The sequence below is a fragment of the Athene noctua genome, chromosome 3 (genome assembly GCF_965140245.1).
Source record: "Athene noctua chromosome 3, bAthNoc1.hap1.1, whole genome shotgun sequence".
Lineage (NCBI taxonomy): Eukaryota > Metazoa > Chordata > Aves > Strigiformes > Strigidae > Athene > Athene noctua.
In genome coordinates this window covers 8,495,887-8,516,403 of record NC_134039.1, presented here as the reverse complement: position 1 = coordinate 8,516,403, position 20,517 = coordinate 8,495,887, and the positions used below count along the sequence as shown (strand labels likewise).

General features: G+C 46.0%; 1 protein-coding gene across 1 annotated transcript; it reads left to right on the top strand.

Moving 5' to 3' along the window:
- The first annotated feature begins 4,131 nt into the window (after window positions 1-4,131).
- On the top strand, window positions 4,132-20,514 carry NRIP2 (nuclear receptor interacting protein 2). Its single transcript, XM_074901898.1, has 7 exons — window positions 4,132-4,210; window positions 4,339-4,887; window positions 9,747-9,923; window positions 16,011-16,093; window positions 16,560-16,687; window positions 19,546-19,598; window positions 20,412-20,514. The coding sequence occupies exons 2-7, from the start codon at window positions 4,657-4,659 to the stop codon at window positions 20,502-20,504; spliced, it is 765 nt and encodes a 254-aa protein (XP_074757999.1). The 5' UTR covers window positions 4,132-4,210; window positions 4,339-4,656; the 3' UTR covers window positions 20,505-20,514.
- The last annotated feature ends 3 nt before the right edge of the window (window positions 20,515-20,517 follow it).

Genomic DNA, 20,517 nt, shown 5'->3' with positions numbered 1-20,517 from the left:
CCATGGGCAGGACCTTGCACTTGGCCTTGTTGAACTCCATGAGGTTTGCACTGTCCCATCTCTCCAGCCTGTCCAGGTCCCTCTGGATGGCACATCCCTTCCCTACAGCATGTTGACCACACCACACAGCTTGTTGTCACCAAATTTGATGACGGTGCACTCAGTCCCACTTCCGTGTCACCAACAAAGATGTTAAACACCACTGGTCCAACACCAACCCCTAAGGAACACCACTCATCACTGCTCTCCACTTGGACATGGAGCTGTTGATCACAACTCTCTGAGTGTGACCATCCAGCCAATTCCTTACCCACCGAGTGGTCCATCCATCAAATCCGTGTGTCTCCAATTTAGAGACAAGGATGTTGTGTGGGACAGTGTCAGATGCTTTGCATAATCCAGGTAGATGACATCAGTTGCTCTTTCCTTACCTACCTGTGCTACAACGCTGTCATAGAAGGCCACCAAATTATCCAGGCACAAATTGACTTTAGTGAAGCCATGTTGGCTGTCACCAATCACTTTCTTATTTTCTATGTGCCCCAGAACCGTTTCCAGGAGGATCTGCAATTGGAATAGTTTGCAGGATGATCAGCAACTGTTTTGTGGCAATGCTAACTACTCTAACCAAACAGAAAAGGCCCCTTTGTATGCAGCGTAGCTCAAGCATTGAAATCAATACAGACAGAACACAAATCATCACAAGTAATATTTATACAGGAGAGGTAATTCATACTTTGCAACACTGTTCCAAGTTTGCCACAGTGTTTTCATAAATCTAGCCCCTATGGCAGATGGCTACAGAGACTTGACTCTAAATTACCTAACTAAACAAACTATTCTACTTTCTGACTGACATTACTTTGCTGTCCAGCAACTGAGCTAAAACGTTCTGTGCATCTGAGATGACATTTGTTTGATGGAATCTTGCCAGACATATTCACAGATATAAATACTGTAACCTGTTACTTATTATTTGAAGAATAGGAAGATATTTTATTATCCAAATAGACAAACTGGAGGGAATTCAAAGCAGAGGAAGCTTTTTTTTCAAATAATTTTTGTCAGAAGGGGAGAGAGAAGCATGCATAATTTGCCTGAGTTTGTCCTCTCATTCCTCCTCTGCACCATCTGTGCACCCACAGACTGTGCACAGACTGTGAGAATGCAGGAGGATGAGCAGAAAGTCATCTCATAGTGACCCTGCACTGGGCCACTGTAAAGAATCTCCTGGCCTTGACATAGTTGCTACACCCAGTGGCACTTCACAACCACTTGAAGCTTGCTCTACCAAACTGCCTTGCAAAGTGGTGTAATGTAGAAGTGACCTCTGGGCTGGTTATATTATGTGGGGGCTTTTGTTGAGCTCTGCAACAGCCTAACTTGACACAAGAGAAATGTAAATCTCTTTATCTACAATTCACCCTCCCACCTGCACTGTGTTGATTCTACAAGAGGACAAAATAATAGTTTCCAAATTGTTGAAAGAGACAAAAATTCAAAGCCAAAGAGAAGTATCTAAGAAGGGAACAAGTACAAGAAGTTTCAAAAGTAGCAGGAGAATATTTTAAAGAGGACTGATTAAGTTAGGTAAAGCTTCCCAGAAGTCAGATACAAAGAAAATCTGTGGTGAAAGAAGCTCAGCATGTGAAATTTAAAGTCAAACCAGTGAAAGCCTTCAACAGAGCAGCTCCTAAAACAGCTGGGATACTCCTTAATGTTCCTGGCAGAGGGAGATAAAATCTTTATCTCATATTCTTTAATCTGGGAGTTACGTACTTCAGCAAAGGGTCCATTGCTCCCCTTCACCACTCCAGGTACTGATCATTACTTTCTTCAAAAACAGGATAGCTGTCTGGAATATTGAGCCTCTCCTGTTTCTTCACTGGGCAAACTGACTACAGGGAAATGTTGTTTTTCAGTGCCTTTCCTCAGAAATATATTCTGAACTCTTCAGCATTTCTCTGACATGGACGGGGGCAAGACCAGTGACCAACAGTCATGAACACAGATACAGTGCTGTGGCTTTGTAGTTAGAAGCTGGAATCTTTTGCCTCAGAGCTCTCACTGATCTATAACTGCTTGATCTAGAAGGCCAAGCTGATAGCAGGATCAGGGAGAAAGGCGTTTATCTTCTGTGGAGGTGGAGTGGTTTATTCCATTGTCTGAATAGCACTGTTACACATCCTGTAAGAATTTCTGTATAAAGGGTAGAGAATAATGAGGTATAACGGGTTATGATTATTGTATGTGACTGGATCAAAGAAGGAAAATAATTTCTCAGTGAATATGGGGTTATGTAAGGATGTTTTTATCTAAATCAGTTTTATTTTTCTAGGCTGTTGGTGAGTCATACACTGTTTTCCAGGCCCTACAAAAGATGACTGGGAAAGGCATAGCTACTGGGAATAAACCTAAATTTGCTGCACTGTGGTCAGCTTCTCCATTAGAAAAGCTTTAAGAGTGTCCATTCTGCAAAAAACCTGAAAGCACCTAACCTACTTAGTAAACAGGCTCTGTTTAAGAAGAACAGGATGGAAAAAGGGCCTCTTGTCCCTGTGTAAGAGCAGAGGTGCATGATTCATTACTGGTTTATGGACATGGTTAAAGGACTCAGTAACAAGACTCAGAGGATACTCAATGAGGCCATAAGGAGTCAAAGTGTATGTAAATCAGCAATCATGACAACCTAGACACAAGAAAACAAGACAGTAGAACACAGTGTTCCCAGGAATATCCATTATTTAAACTCTTCTCTTAATTCGGCTTGCAGAGGGACAAGGACAGTTGAAAACAGCTCTGCTGAGCTCTTGATGAAGCTCTGCCTGCATTATGATGTTGGAGTTTGGGCTTGTAGTATAAAGCAGTTAGAACATATTTCTACTTCCATTTCTGCCAAATCTGGTTCTGCAGATTGGTGCTGTGGGAACTGCTGACACCTTGTGTAAAGCAGTTAGCATATTAGGAATAAAAAGTTTAACCTATTCAACTTTTAGAATGACTCTAAAAATGGCTAACCTCTCTTCTAACATCTGAGGACCAAAGATCCCAAGAGAAATGCTAACACTGTGATGATTAGCAGGGAGTAGAAGGTAAACATCACAGTTTGCTTTGCACTGAGGCCAAATTTTGTGTAGTTTCTGTAACTACACTGAAGTCTCACAGTGGCTGACTGGACTCATCTTTGTACATGGACCATTGGATTTACTTCCTAACATTGAAAACTCAGTATTATATTTTTATATGCAATCTAGAACATAGTAATAATTGGTATTAGTAATGTTGGAATGTTATATGCTACTAAGCTGGAAAAAAAAAAGGGGGGGGGGGGGGGGAGAAACAGAAAGCCTCCTTTTCCTGTAAATTTCATAATCTGTTGTTGCTATTCCCCTTCTATGTCATACATGAAAACTCTTTCACCCCCAGCCAATATTCACAGAAAGGTGATGCTGTCCTCAGCTTCACAGCTGAGTAAAACTCAAGTTTTCTCCTCTGTACATGATGTCAGAATGGGTGCTTACTGGGGCAGTGCATTCACCAGCGAACAGAGATCAAAACAGAGCAGCTTCAGTTCAAGTTGAAACTTATAGTTTCAAGCAGGATAACATGGAGGCAGAAAGTTGAAAAAGTGAGCTCTGCCATGTCCTCTCTCCCCTGAGAAGAGAGATATCTGCCCTGGTCCAGACATCCCACACTGCAGCAATGTCATCACACTCTTAGTGTAAACAGGGAGTCAAGTCCACTGGTATCAACAAGCCAGTGATTTTAGGCTTCTGCAATTTCGGGGAATTGCTCTAGATGGAGAGGGGTGAAAATGAGGGTGGAGTCAGGCCCAATACATTTGGCCCGGCTGGGAGCAGAAACGAGGCCTTCAGCATTTTGTTCAGGCTGTGTGGTAAGGTCCTTCAGTGCAGCCTATTGCAAATGCATGCCACTCTCCGCAGAAATGAGACTGGGCATGCCTGCCAGCAGCCTTGAGGCGGATGCTCTCTCCCATTTACCAAGGCACTGCATCACCTCCCGGGCTGAACCGCGTTGTCGCCAGTATTTACAGATTCACTGAGATGCGTCAAATCCCCGCCAACAGGGACACTGAACTGCACAGCCTGTCACTGAGAGATTTGCTGTCTGGGAACAGGCAGCGTGTGTGTACGTACACACACAGACATACACCCCACACACACGCTTGCGCGCACACAGCCCAAGGGAGGTTAAGTCCAGCCCACAACAGCGGGGCCATCCTTCTGCTGCTGGATTTTTCCAGCTGGAGCATCTTGCCGGCTCTGCTGTAATTTATGGAAATTGGTTTCTGACGTAGAGCTTTTTCTGTTACAACAGGGACCCACCGACCGGAGGAGGCAGAGCTGCAGTCAGGACAGAAGAAGAGAGGGCGAGGAAGAGGTGGGGAGCAGAGGGACACTGGGGGAGTGGAGAGGACAGAGGGAGAAAAAGGCACAGAGACACTTCAGAAATGGGTGAGTTATAACTAAGAGAGCAGGAGGAAAGGCAGAGAAAGGGAGAGAAGGAGAGCCGTGGGGAAGGGAAAGGAAAAGAAGATCAGAGACTGAATCAGCCTCAGGAGAGTAAACACCAGGAAACGAGTTCAGGGAACACGCCACGGTACAGAGAAGGACCTGTTCTGTCTGAATTTTCACCATGAGCACAAGGAAGAGCTGCCCCCTGCCACTGGGGCAAGGAGACAGGGAGGAAAAGCAGAGTGAAGGTACTTCTGACCTGGAGCGCGAGGAGTGCGAGGTGGAGCTGAGGAACAAAGCTATTCTGCAACAGAAGAGGCGTCTTAAACAGGCCACCCAGTTTGTTCACAAGGACTCTGCTGACCTGCTGCCCCTGGATGGCTTGACAAGGCTTGGCACGTCCAAGGATCTGGTGAGTCCAGCGGGATCCCATTTGGGAGCGGGTTCTCCTAACAGCCTTCATGTCAGTTGAGAATTGCTGTCAGGCTTTGTGAAAGGGTCATGGGTTCAGCAAAGATGAAACTTCCTTTCAGCATCATCCTAGGAGCAGGTCAGGGTGAGGAGAAGGAATACATCACCCTTTTTTTGCATCCATCTTCTCATGCATCCCCATAGGGACCAAACTCCTCACAGAGGCAGACAGACAAGGGCTGGAAGAACTCTCCAGCGTCCAACTTTCCACTCACCAAGTACAGATATATATGTTCATCTGACATACATATTTCCATGTGGGACATCTCTGAAAGCTACCTTGTATTCCTGCATGATTCATCTCAAAAGCAGACTCCTCCCTGGATTAAGCAGGGAGGGAAGCATAGTTCATGAAACTCTAAGAGTTATGTTTGACCTTGTCACCTTTTACCATTGTTTTCTTTCCCCCTACTCTTTGGATTTCCAGAGGGTCCAGCACAGGGCAGGATGGCTAGCCAGGTGTGCAGGCAGCTGCAGTGGCCAGCACCCATGGATGACACCCCAGTTGAGGAGGCATGGGAGTAAGGCCTGTGGGCATCTCCTTGTAGAGACATGGAGCAAGAGTCATCAGGGAAGGGATCTGTTCCAGGAGCCTGGGCAGTCTGTGGTCTGAAAGGACTTTCCCAAGGCTGGGAGCAATTTTCCATATATTTCTTGCTGGCTTAACTGCACACATCTGCCTCTTGCTCTGTCAGTTTTGCTGTCTAACTTTTCTCCACTGTGGAGTTTAACTGCTTGAGGATGCAGAGGTCTAAACCATTTTCCCAAAAGAGGTCCTGGGTCTGGCCAGTGATGGGGGCACAACCACTTATTCCAGCTGTGCGAGGGAGTGTCATAAAAGATCTTGCCCCTCCCTGCAGCCTGTGCTTCCCTCTGTATCCTCAGACCATCACAGCAATACTGCAGATGCTCATGAGTGTGTTATCTCCTCTGCTTGTTTCCCAGCTGCTGTGGCAGGCCCCACAACTGCTGGCAGTGAGGTGCTGGGGCACGCAGGGACACGTGTGCAGGACAGGCAGGGTCGCAGGCGCTGGGCCTGGGTGGAAGCTATCCTCCTTGCTAAAACCTTTGGGTGCAGCAGCTCTGCCATGCGCAGATGAGGGGTCAGTGCCATGTTCCTGTGCTGGCGCACCCTCCTGCTCCCACCACCCTCCCTGCAGCTGCTGAGAGTCTCTGGCTCAGCAGGGTCAAGGGTGGCTCCTCAAAGTCACCCTGAGCTGTTGCCTCATGCTCTGCCTGTCCTTTGCAGCTGCGCATATGGCTGTCAGCAGGGACTGGTCTTGAGCATCCCTCTGGCCCTGAACACGGTTGCTGTCTGAAGTACAAGAGGGGAGTCACGTAGGCGTCATGTTAGCAAGGAACAGGGCCTCTTCTCCCCATAGGGAAGGAGGTCTGGCCACACCAAAGCCTGGGGGCTGGCAGCACAGGCAGGCTAGCATTGGCCCTTCGTGCCCTGCAACACTGCGGCTGAAACATCTCCTCAGGAGGGGATAGCCAGACATACCCCTGGCAGAGAACAGGGAGGAGTCACTTTTGAGTCTTTCAGTGCATGTTTGCTGAGCCCATCCACAAAGGCAGAGAGAAACATGTTTACCCGCTTTGCTTTAGAATCGATTCCTTTCCTGTGACACTGTGCCCCAAAATGACAAGTGTGGTGCCAGCCAGAGGCCTCTGTGAGAGTCCTGCACACTATGGGTGGCAGTCTTGGCCCTCAGAGGCTGGCGCTCTGAAGCCCCAACTGTGCTCTAGCAAGACAGGTCTTGTCCAAATTGCTTGCCACAAGCAGCTCTCCTGGTAAAATTAACCATTCTAGGCAGAAACACTTCCCTCACACGCAAATGGTGTTTGGTCACTGAAAACTACTAAATAGTTTGTGTTTGGTCTGTAACAGAATGGCTGAAACATTTCTATCGTGGAGCTAGGGAGCAGTGAATAAAGCATAACATCTTTTCTGCCATGGAAATTTTGTGTTAGAAGGCACAAAATAAAGTGTGGCACCTGTGCAAAGTTCGCATGCACAGTGCTATACCTGGGGTCAATGTGGTAGCTGCAGTACCTCCGTTTCTGCTTTACCTTGGAGGAAGAGAAGAACCAGGCCTTAGATTTCCAAGAGCAATTCAGCAGTCCCTGCAACTTGACAGGCTACTGTGATATCGCTGTGATGTTTTGAGGGCTGCAAATCAGAGTCCAAAATATGCTTTCAGGCACTCCTCCAGCCCCGTGTCAAACTCCATCTATGTTTCCTAAATTCCTGGAGGACAGGAATGCAGGGCTGAAAACAAAGCAACATCAGGAATTGCTGGAGAGGTTCATCCTGGAGAGAGTGCAAAACATCCCAGAGTCCTATAGCACTGACGCTGGGAGGAAAGTTTAATTCCCCAGAACATGTCTCCATTGACAGTGCCAGGGACTTCAGCTGTGACAGCCCTGCATGTCCTAAAATTAGAGCAAGGCCTCATGTCATTTAAATAAACTACAGGTTTTCTTATACACTCAAAGTCAGGCTTTTTGCCACTCTTTTCTGTGTATTCTGTGTGTGCAGCTTATGCAATGCATCCAGCAGCATATGGGATCTGATGGGCCCGTCACATCTCCAACAATGAGAAATTATATTTTTCAGTGGAGACTCACATTTCCATCTTTGTAACAACTACAAGCACGACACTTCCTTTTTTTTTTTTTTTTTTTTTAAATGGCAACCCCCCCGAAAAAGTAGTTGCATGAGCTAAAACTTTCTGAAAGTACCAGGAAGATCCAAAGATCTGACTTCTCCACTCCCAAAAACCAAGATTCCCAGCTCATACCGCTTCACGAATCATAGCAGGCCACATTGGAGAGCCTGAACACTATGGAACTGGGAATCTGTTCTGACCCATCTAAGAGGGCTGGAAGGGTCTCCCTTCCAGCTGCTGGCCACAGCTCCCTTCAGGTCCTCCCTCACCATCCTCTTCATCTCATTGCTTCTTATCAGCCCAAGGAGTCTGCTCTTGAATCAGATGCCTCCACAGTCCCAGAGCTCAGCTACGTGTGAGTACTTATCAGCGCTTGGCCTCTTCCCAGCCTGAGTGACAGGAAGGGGACAGAGGTGGCAGCTGCAAAGGGCCTGCTCTTTCTGTGGGAAAGGTTACAGGGAGAGGGAAAGGTCCTTCGCATGCCAGATTGTGAGAGGAGACAGGAGGGAGGGTGGGAATTTGGAGACCTGCTGTCCATTCCCTGCCCTTTTCCCATGGCCCAGATGTTAGCTGGCAGCCAAACGGGCACTGTGCTCAGAGTATTTAGGGAGTGAAGTACAACAGCCAGCTGTGCTGTGTGCCTGCACAGCAGGCTGGGAAAAGACCAGGAGCAGAGGGATATTTTTACCTCACCTTTTCAACTACTGCAGTGTGTCTCATGCAGCATGTGAATGATCTGACTCTCGCCACTCGAGTGACAGGGAAACAGAGGCATGGGGGACCTGGCACCTTGCAAAGAGCAATACTGAGTGCCACAGAAGAGCCAACCATTAGGCAAAACTAACAAGTCAGTGTGCTTCGAGTTGCAGTCTACACACTTCCCCGGCCTCAGCCCTCTGACCAAGCATAAAGCTAGTCTGAAGCACACACACTGGTCTAATTCAGATGTTTGGCCTGCACATTGATAAGATCCTACATCAAACTGCTGCACCATCTGGAAGTAGATTTTTTTTTTTTTTTTGGACAAAGACAAAAGCAACGGTTTATGCTGTAGCACATTAGCCTCTTTAGATTCATTGCTTTTCTTCACATAGGCAGTCGTTACTGAGAATGCTATTGTCAGCTCTGAACAGCTGCTGTCCTGGAGAAGGGCCATAAGGCTGAGTACATGGAGAAAGGACAAAGCTACCTCCAACAGGCCTGCTCCATTGATGCTGCCCATTGTTGATTCAGTAGCTGTGCAGGGATTGGAGGCACTGGATCAACACTGGGCAAAAACCAGAGCATCAAGCTGATGATGAAGGGAGCTTTCTTTCCAAAGCAACAATTTCCTCTGTGTGTATGCAATGTTGGGACCGGAATTTTTTCACAATTTTTCTTTCCTTTTGGTGCATCTCCCTTTCTTCTGCCTGGAAGAAAGGAGATAGGAATGAAATAGGAGTACAAGATACATGAGATATGAATAAGATGATAGGAATAAAGGTTCTTCAGCTGTTGATCTGGCTGATGGCACTCCCTTCTAGCTGTGAACAACAGAGGGCTTCATAGATGCTCCCCCAACTAGGAAGGGAGTCAAAATAGTATCACTTCTGATGGAGGGAAGCAGAGGCAGACTTCCTGTGCATGGGAAGCTACTTGCTTCACTATAAATAATTGCTTGTACACCTAAAATTTGTGGAGTCCTGTGTTCTTACCCACATGTACATCACACACATGCTGCGTCCCCCATCCCCTCCCACATTAGAAGGTGGCTGTGCCTGGCTGGAGGTCAGCACACACCCACCAGGTAGTGTACTGCAGTACCTGAACAGGTATGAGGCTGCCAAGAGCATGTTTAGCTGAAGGAACAGATATATATGGGGAGAGCATGCATCAGGCATGTTCTTCTCCTCCAATAACTGCATCCCAGAGACCTGCCTGTCACAGATATCCCAACATTTTAACGTCACCATAGTGGCTACAGGAAAAATCTTGGTATTTAAAGGAAGCATTTTCTGCAATAAGCCTGTCTTTCATCAGGATTATCAGCTGGGTTATGTATTTACAACCTGCTTTCCTGGGCTAGCACATGTCCTTGTCCTCAGCTCCATACTTAGCTGAGATTTCTCTCTCTTTGTGATGGAGACAGCAGCCACATAGTGTGGTCCAGCGGCGCCTCTTGGAAGGCAATCTGAACAAGCTGCGGGGCGAGACCAGGGTTCAGCCTGCACGGGTTCAATCTCCACTGGCAAAAGACCAGGATGAAAAGATGGGAAAGGAAAAGGACAGGAGGAAAGAGACTTCATCCCTGTTAATACAGTGCAAGGTAAGGCAACAACATGGTGCTGCTGATTTCACAGTGATGGCAAATGCTCAGTGAGTTCCAGCTACCCCACCCCCAAGGGCCATGATAAGTTATTTAACTGCAAAGTCAGCTGTGGCTGGAGAGAGCAGATTTCCTACACGGCCTCTCCTAGAGTTTGGATTCAGTTCTTCCAACAGACAGGGGAAAGCCTTTCTGTCACATGCATTCTAGTTGTCCGTATTTGAAGATAAATTACCTTAATCACATCTCCTTTCTTTGGAGGCCAGCTTTCCTATGATATGAGATATTTCATAACTGCATATAGAAACAAGGAGTGTCTCCTTATCACTTTAAGAGAGGTGCCCCTAGTTGATTTACATTTACTGGATCCAGTCTGGTTTGATTCTCTCAGGTGTCAAAGGACCTCCTAAGAAGGTGGCTAATCGTGCTCTGAGTTAGCGCTGTTGCATTTCTTGATGGAAGCAGTATTTTTAGCTCCATTTTCTCCTTATATCCTCCTATACAGCAGAACACACTCCTCCCTGGCCCCTGTAGGTAAGAAAGCACATCCAAAAGCTCTGCCCCATGAAAGAAGGCTGCATGGTTAGAACTGTTCAGTAATATGCAGATATGCGACTCACCAAAGTATAGACTTGGTATACAAAAGCCATTTTAAGCTGTGTTTATTTCAGTTACCTGTCCTAAAGAACATCTCACATGTTAGAGTATAAAGTCTACGCTTCCAGGAAAAACACGTATACCTTCGAAAATTCAGTTGGCAAGTTTCTGAAATGTTTGGATCCAGTGTCTCAGTACCAGGTCTGGTTTGTTTCCCAGCCTTTACTGTTGCAGTTAGGCATTGCTTACCCTGGATTTTAGACTGATGTAACTAGGTTAACATAACCATACTTGGGAAAACAGACTAATAGGATGAATGGCTCTCAGTGTAATTTCTCCAAATAGCTGAAGTATTTTTTTTTAGCAAATGAAGGTGTTTCTTCTTCTTTAGTCGTCAGTCTGTATTGTTCCTTAGGAGGAAACTCACTGATAAAGGGTGGGGTTTTGTCAGGCATGTACATCAAACAAGGACTGGCATGCATGGGTATCATATCCCATGGGCAGGAAGTAACTCAGTGTCAGAGTCCACGAAATGTTCCCCTTTTGTGTTTCTAATGGACTGTACCTGAGCTCTCACACACATTATATTTTCCTTCATAGAGGAAGGTTAATGAACATCACAGTCAAGGAAATAGGTCTAATGCTGCCTTAACTCTGAACTCAGTACCTTCTGCACAGGCATTTTTCTCTTTTTCTGCCCTTCTTAAGAGACAGTCACTATTTGCCACACTTAATCTTCCTACATCAAAAGGAAGGGAAGCTCTCCTCCTGTTCTTTTTAGTCTTGCTGCTTTTCATGTTCACATCTGTGAACTTCAAAAAGCCTCACCTGTAAGTAACAGATCTATGGCAGGAAATAGCACTCAGGATCCTGTTCATTTTAACCAGAGAGGTGAGCTGGTACCTTTTGGAGAACTGCTTGACTATGGTGCAGTTTTTATTAGAAATAGAACAAAACCCCAGTGAAGTCTCCTCTCTTGAGAAGAGATGAGAAAATATCATCTACCAGCATGAAGTTTCCATTTAAACTCAGGGAGGGATGCTGAAGATTTCTAAGTGGAAAAAAATGCATCTCCTGACTAGGAGCTGAACTTGGCTAGGAAATAAAGCTGAATATAAGTAGACATCAGTGATACAGGGAGATTCAGGCAATAAGTGTTTTCACTCTAACAGGTTATAATCACCCTGAGCCTAAGGCTTTTTTAAGTTTCAGAGATCACAGACAGACCTAGTCTATAATAGTCATACTGCAGAGTCACTCACTTTCCTGTTTACTTAGGTGGGTTGCTCACATGGTACTTTAGCAGAACTGCCCCTTTTTGCACAGTTTTTGCAAGACACTTTGGAAAGTTTGTCATGACTGGCATCTGCATCATAAAATCAAGCTGGTTTTTTTTTGTGGTGGGGCTTGCCTCTCATTGACTTGGAAACAGATGCTGAAAGATTCCACTGCTGTCCAAGGCTGCTTTTCCTCTGTGCCAAAGGAACCTGGGATTAATCAACCTTGGTTGATTAAAGCAGCTTCTTGACTTTGGAACTGACATTATTTCAGAAAACAAAGCTCTTTATAAATGGTAATCCTTACTGATTCCACTCCCCTCTTTCTTGGAAATCCCCATAATTGACTGTTAGATAATGACTAATGGTGACTAGTAGCAACAGACTGAAAATTTGAGGGGTGAGTTGAGAGTGGGTAATGTGATAAAAAGTTCTCTTAGTCCAAGAAGGCTTGGAGTGCTCATCAGCTGCCTGTGTACTCCTTATCTAATCTGCATTGTACTTGTGGTCCAGTGTCTCTCCTCAGGCTCCTGGGGAGTTCTCTGGGCAAATGGTTAGTGTCAGTGTCTTCTGTTTCTGAAGAGCTGATACAATGCCTTTTCTGTAGCTGGGCAATGAACAGATGGCTTCTGTGCTGGTTGGTTAACTCTTTCCATGTCTGTTAATGAGGAAGAGCTGATTCAGCTGGACACTGTTGGCAGGTCGCAGTATGGGAAAATGTGGCAGCATACCTGACCTGATGCTTATGGCTAATATACCCGCTTAGGTAGTGAGGAGACACAGAGAAGCCTCTTCTGTGAAGAAGTGTACAGAAGATGAGGAGGAAGATACTTGGCATGTATCTGCACTTTGTGATTTATTTGTCTCTCTGCTTGGTCTGGCCACAATCCTTCTAGGCAAGACTGATGTGTCAGTGAGGACCAGACAGCACAGACATTACAGAGCTCTAAAAGCAAAAGCGGAGGCATTTTGTCATAGAATCACAGAATGGTTTGGGTTGGAAGGGACCTTAAAGATCATCTAGTTCCAACCCCCCTGCTGTGGGCAGGGATATAGGACTGTCCTCTGGGTCCAGTCGATTTCCAGGTTGTTTCCTCTAGAAGCCTGGACTTTGTAATACCAGCTTTGCCACAAACTGTTGCTGTCGTGAGGTAAGATGAGATCTCTCCAGTTGGCCTTGGGGACCTCTATGGGCAGGGACTAATCCTAGTCCTGAATGTTTAAACTTGACATGCCAGGCAGCCTAGAGCCATGGTGGCAACACTTTTTCTTGAACAAGCACAAGTATTGCCAAAGTCAGGAGCTTCTAAATAGAGTGCTTTGCAGCTCTCCACTTTCTGTGAGGTGCTGGCATGCTCCCCCACTTGCTTAAAGCAGATTTGTGCCAAGAGGCAGAAAGGCAAGAGAATGGGTGTGTGTTCTGGGAGCAGACAGCAACACAGCTGGGTCTCCTACCCGCTCTGTCATGTGTGATCTGTATTACCATGGGACCAAGCTGCTCCCTAGTGAAACAGGACTGCTCATTTGTGAAGGAGCTGGGGGAATATTCCTGTATGAATGTGAAAAGAACTGCAGGAGGGCTTCTGGGGGCTGGTTTCTCTGTGGTCTGACACTGTTTCCTGAATCTTCCAGCTGGTATCACGTCAGTTAAATTTTGTGTTCTTCCAACTTGTGACTTCGTATTCTGTGGCAATTTCACAGAATCGCAGAATCATTCAGGTTGGAAAAGATCCTTGGGACCATCGAGTCCAACCATCAGCCCGACTCTACAAAGCTCTCCCCTACACCACATCCCCCAACATCTCATCCAAACGACCCTTAAACACACCCAGGGATGGGGACTCCACCCCCTCCCTGGGCAGCCTGTTCCACCTCTGATCACTCTTTCTGTGAAAAATTTTTTCCTCATGTCCAGTCTGAACGTCCCGTGTTGCAGTTTAGATTTCCATACTGTGTGCTAAAGAGCAGCCTTGGATTGAATGTAGATGTCAGTGCGGTTGAGACTGTGAGAAGCTCATGATATAATGGGGAAGGCACAGTGCTGGCAGACAGAAGTTTGAGAGATCTGTCTTGGCTTTGGCCTTCCTAAAGTATTTAACATTATATACCTCACTTGGGTGTTCTAGGAAGTCACAAGTGTTTGCAGTCACACAGGATTATTAATTAGCAGGACATAATTCTTTATGAATAAGATATGCTTTTTTACATTAAAGAATAGAAAAAATAATAACCAAATCAGGATCTGTTGAAAATATGCATCTGTGCATATTTTTGTGTAGATACTGCTTGAACACTGCTCTCCTTGTTCCTGGATGAAGCCTCACGTGGTGAATGCTCTTCCATCTAAAACCACTTATGTTATTTAAATATACATCATAGGTAAGAGTCTTACATGATTCTTGATGAACTCTCTAAAACAATATAGGTTGATATCTCTAGCTCTAGTGGCCTTGCAGTTCTTGAGAATTTCTAAGTGGCCATTCTAGGAACATGGTATATCTAAATGTTCAGAATGATTAAATTCTCTACACTGAGGTACTGCAGATGCAATTTGGCCCAGAGGAAGAGCTCCAAGACAAAACAGACTTCAATTTTCCAGCATGCACTGAGGTTGCCTTGAGTGCAATAAGCACTCGAGCTACTATTAGTGTTGTGTCTCTTTGCAGCATTCCAGTATTTCTCACAGGAGGTGTTTTTTCCTTTCTTTTTATAATAACTCACAAATAGCACCGTTTTGAAAATGAACTCTTGAAAATACTGGAGGTAGCTGTCTGTGATGATTAACCCATGTAATAATCATAAACAGATTTAGTTAAGAAATCAGGAAATTGAGACATTTTCCTTGACACTACTGATTCTGCACCGAGTCCCTGATGGCCATGCTGACCTAGTTCAGGTGTTCAGAGCATTTAGGAATGAGCATAAGGGTAGAGGAGCTGTGGGAGATCTGTTGCCTCTTCTGAGTGGCTCATGGCACTGAGTGCCATAGTAGCTTGAAGGGAAGGAATCACAGGATAAATACAAATGATAGCAGGAGGAAAATGAGACTCCCAAAAGGGAAACTTTGTGGATGGGGTTTTTTTGGGTGTTGCTGCGAGACATGGTCTTGAAGAACTAGGCCATCAAGGACGGGAATGGTTAGACACTATAGGTAGATGCAAGCCATGTTTTATAGATGGCAGTTACTCCATCTTTTCCAGCTCCTTTACAAAGTCCTGCTCCTCCTTTTTTTTCTGAACATAACTCTTAATGATTCCCTTGATGATGCTATTTTTTCAGACCTCTACCATATATGAGACCTGTTGTTTTCAGCACCTCTGGCCTGCCATTAAGGACCTATGTGCAGAGGGGACACAAAACAGATAGTAACCACACCTCATGTTCCCTTTCAAGTGCAAAGGAGTGAAGAAATGAAGTGGACAAGGCACTGGGGATTATTCCAGTAAGATCACGCGGAGGTGACTTGGGTGCAGGGCATCCAGTCTCTCCCTTTGCTAGATGACACCAGCTGTGAATATTGTAGTTGTTAGTGTTCATGCCGTATTTCCTCAAAGAGCTGTCTAGGAACTTAATGTAAGTCACTCACAAAATAGACACCTCTTTATTAGGTTGTTTCTTGGATTCGGGTGTCACTTGGAAGTGTCAGTTATCTTGGGAACTGCCTTAAATTCAAGCTCTTCTCAGGGATGATGCTTGTCCTGTGTGCTTCTGCATCTCCCACAGACTTCTCCCTCTGGAAACTGTTCAACTGAGAACAGACATCTAGCCCTGGAACATTGTTCCTTGTGACACCAGAAGAAATGCAGAGAGGAAACCTACAAAGGCTGTAGTACACACTTGTATTCCTTTAGAAGCATTTGTCGTATCAATTATTGCTCTGCTAAGAAAGTCCATGTGTTTTTTCTGAGCAAATTCACTAGTTATTCATCTCTTGACTGGAACACAGCTAAATCAAAGTAGCTAATAACAGATAAGTGTCTGGGCAATCAAATACAAATTAAAGAAGACAAAAAAGAAGCATTGTGGCAGAGGTTTGCAGAGCACTTGGGAGACCACCATTGTGTTCGATGAGTCTCCTGCCTTCTGACTACTGCCTAAAACACCACATCTTCGGCTGTGTTGTTAAGGAAGGTCTAAGGGATTGTCACACTGTTGGAGGAGTGGGTATGTCAATTTTGAGCCCACAGTAATTATCTGTTGTTGTTTTTTCTAGTGCCAAGGTCAGGTATTGAAAGCGACTGTTAACACTGGGTGTCTACCAAATCTCGTCTCCAAGAGCTGTTTAAACCAGCTGGGGTAAGTCTGGGGTAACAGTAGAAAAGGAGGGTTGGCTAAAAGAAAACCTATGGCAAGAACCTAGGCACTCTCGATTCCCAGCCCCAGTGATAATTACTAGCAGCTTTGCATGTGCCATGGCTGTTGAGGAGAAGATGCAGAGGGTGGGCTACAGGGCAAGGCATCAGGAGCCCTGGTAAAGTTGTGTGCAGACCCCAGACTAGGAGGCAGAGCTGTGTCATTCTGCCTGTGTGTACTGTAGGGCAAAGCTGCCCAGCTGATGTTTAGCCTCAGCGGTGAGGAACCCAAATGGATAACACCTTATGGTTTTGCTTGTGGAATCTGCCTCCAGACATGCTGTATGGAGAAGATTCCTCCTCTTGTGGGCCTGTTCCCAATGAGACCAAGAAGTACTGCCATCAGTGAGAAGTCCTGTTTTTCCTCCTCTTCCCCCACTTGAGGCAATAACACCTCTTGTGTCCCACAGGCTGGAAGAAGTATCTGCCATGGACTGTGGAGACTTCCCTCTTCCCATGCCCAGCGTTGTTGGCCGAGTAGAACATATGGAGTTGCAATTTGGCCAGGAGACAGTGCTGTGTTCAGCACTGGTTGTAGGTGAGAGTGCCAGCCCCTCCTCTCCCCCAGTTTTCCTGTGTCCCTCTTGCCCTGCCAAGGGCATTTAAAAGGATCTCTGGGAAAGTGTAACGCAGTGGGAGGTTGGTGATGTGGTCACCTCCACTGCTGGCCAAGACCATTATGCACTGTGAATATCCTCAGTGTAACCAAAGGCAAAGGGCGTAGGAAGAGAAGAGAGAAAAGAGAAGACATTGAAAGTGGGGAGAAATGAGGTGCTTTTTGGTTTTAACCTAGGATGTAGAAAATTCTCATTTCCTTCTAAAATGGACCTTTCTTAAAATTATTCAGGCTGCTTGATTAGTCCTCTGGTGCCTTATGTTCTCCTATTGAATGAGCACTTGTGTCTTTGGCTGGATGGAAGTCATCAGAGAAACGGGCAGAGGGTGCAGCTTATTCCCCAGAGTGTTTCTCTGTGTACTCATCTGCCTTGCCGGAGGGAGCACCCTGGAAGAACCTGGTAGCCTCAGAGTGCTGGGTCTCCCTCTCTGTCCTGAGGCAGGACCCTTTGAAGGAAGGAGCTGTAGGAGACAAGGTCAAGTCAGCAGTCACTGGAGCACACCCAGAAAACAACAGAAAGGCTGCATGTTCTGCATTTACATCAAGCTGTGCACATGCTGAAAACAACTTAGTTGTCTTTTTTTCCCCCCTGTTCTTTCCCCCTATTAGTCTTCCAGCTTTACACTCTTGCCTTTATCTGTCTCCTCATCTTTGATGAGTACTGTTCATCTTCCAAGACCTCCTGTGCTCTCTCTTTTCATGTCCATTCTTTCCACTTTCCTCGTCATCTAGAGCGAGCTTCGGCCTCTTCCACACTCCAGATCACTTTTCTTCCCTGGTTTCCCCTTCATGGGGACTCTGTATTAGTACCAGTACAGGTGAATTTAGCCCAGTAGCACCTATCCATTTTGCTGGGATGTGGAAATGGCTGCCTGGAAGGAGCAGGATTGCTACATCTGTGCCTCACATCTCCCTGTGCACACATTTCTCTTGCTTATGTGCTTATAAATAAATTATAAGATACAGCCACTGGTTACAGGGCAAGCAGGCATCCAGGAGACATGGAAAGTGTTAATGATGTTACTGCTGGCTGTTGAATCCTGCAGACTCCAGGACCTGGGGATTCTTCCTTCCCTGCCACTGCAGTACAGATGGATGACTCTAAGACCCCGGGGGTCGCTCTCACCCAGTCCAATGCATGTTCTTAGTGGCAGGTTTAGACAGTAGCAAGGCTGAACATATATCCCAGAGAGACCCATACAGAGCAGATGCAGACAAGGCCAGCCACAGAGATTACCACACATAGAACAGTGCCTTTACCAACATTCACATAAACACCAGCACAAATAGTCCAGTCCCGGTCCTCCGCTCTGGCCGACCAGGGTTTAAGTTCACTAGCAGAAGCTCATACATCCTCAATCTCTGGATTCACAAGTGCACTCACATTCACAAAGTCTTCAAATAACAGCACTGCTTCTAGGTCTGTCTTATATTCATGTCTGGACCCTGGGCCCCTTACCTAGCCACTGACCCAGACACTGAGTCTCTCCCGATGCAGATACGCTCTTACTTACTGGCTAGACCAGACTGAAGTTTTCTAGCTGATTATGTATACAAAACCACAAGCATACAAACCCATGAGATTAAATTCACTGGGGAAATAAAAACACACCCAAGTCTTTCTAGTTAGTGGCATTTAGACCTCTGACACATATGCCCTGTCCTCTTTAGTTGCTGGCTTATAAACCTAAGGCCTCTGTGACCCTGGTCAGAGCTGGCACCCAGAGCTCTCTGGCATGCTGATCTCTCCAGTTGCTGGCGCCTAGACCTACAAGCTCTGTGACCCATACTGCTTCTCCAGTTACTGCAACTTAGACCTTGCAGCACACACTGCAGTTCAGTTGCTGGAACCCAGGTGTCTAAGCCCTATGACCTGTTCTCCCTTCCCCAGTTACTGGCACCCAGACTTCTCTTGCACACTGGTCTCTCTAGCTGCTGGCACCTCTGAGCTACATCCCCTCCTCCAGCTGCTGATACAGATCTATGAGCCCTAGGGCCTGTGGTCCCTTCAGTTATTGGCATCTCTCTTGCATGCCAGCCCCTCCAGCTGCTGACATCTAGAGCTATTTGCCCTTTAACCCGTGACATCTTCTACACTTGCCGACACTGAAGACTTGCAGCAGTCACATGTAGGGTAGAGAGGTTACACAGAAAAAAAATTACTTAATAAAATTATTTAGTAAGAAGATCAGATAGATTGCAGCCATCAGGCGCAGGGTCTGGTCAGACAAGTGAACTGACCAACAGCCTGCTTGCCTGTGACTGGCCCCCTTAACCCCTCTCCTCTCCATTTATCCATGCTTGTTCTTCCCTGATCCACCCTGCTGCTTGCCTTCTCCTGTCTTTGGCACTTCCCCTACATAGCCAATAGTAAGTTTTACACAAGCCCCTTCTGATATCTGATAGCAAGTTCCAGTCCCACAACCCCCCTCAAATATCGCATAATACTCATGATAATCATGGTTCCCTCATCTTACCAGCTACAAAGTTCATTTGGACCCTCTTCAGGGCTGTGCCTAAGTAGCTCCTTTAATGGATCATCAGTCAGTGGCAGAAGAGTGCTGGTCTTTGTTATTATCACCGTTACCACCTGCTTGTTAATGTTTGTCTAATTCATCCCTTTCCTTTGGTTTTTTGTTATTCACTTTATACTGAATAACCATCTAACTTTATGACCCAGATGCTCTCATATTCCATATCCTCTTACAGGAGAGACACGCTTTCTTTAGAGGGACAGTATGTATAGTCTAAAGCCTGATCAGTCTCTTCTCTCTTCTCAGATGATGAAATGCTGGAGTTTTGCATTGGTCTTCAGACACTGTTGTCTCTCAAGGTAAGGAATGGGTTCTTGCTTATTGCAGGGCTCCTCTCAAGAAGTTTTCCAAGATTTTTGCTTGCTGTAAGCATCAGAAATACTTACATCCAGGTCTTCCAGGGTGCCACTGGCTGGCTGCAGTATGCTCTGTGTCACAGATTCCTTTCCAGTCCTTCTTATAATAGGTTTTTAGGAAAGAAATCACCCAATGGGATACTATCACATCTCCCATTCTTTGTATGCCTGACTACACAAGTTGCAAACAGGAAGAGGAGATAAAGCGAGGCACACTGTGTCACAAGTTATATCTGTGTTGCCTTTTGAAGGCAGATATGAGCAAGCTCTGCCCTTGCTTTGAGCCACATGAAGCTGTATGATCACACTCAGTGTCCAACACCAGCTGGACACAAGTAGAAGCAGTCATCTCCTTTTGTCAGCTCAGCTCAGGGTTAGTGTTCTGCTGAGCCTGGCTCGTGGGTGGCTCAGAATATGGCTGCAGCAAGCTTGCTTCTGCCTGTCAAATATATGTATCTATATGTTGGACTCATAAAGCAGGAAAAACACTGGGCTGAATGGCTGAGTGGTGTGAGGACATCACCTCAGGGGCAGTCATGGGAAGAAGCGAGGGATATGGCCCTGTGAAGGGTTTGGGGAGGAATCCACTGAAGAGAACAGGAGCAAAGAGTCAGCATGACAAACAGGGAGGGGAACTGTAAGGTCTTTACAAATCCAGAGTGGGGTTGTCTGATGTTTATACAGGTTTTCCCCATAGACATCGTGAGAGTTGCTATCTGGAATGTTCAGCAAGTAACTGGCTCTCCCCTTCTTTAGTGTTGCATCGACCTGGAGGAAGGAGTCCTGAGATTTAAAGCACTGAGTCAAGAGCTGCCTTTTTTACATGCCTCTGAAGAGCCTGGACAGTGAGTGGCTGCATTCC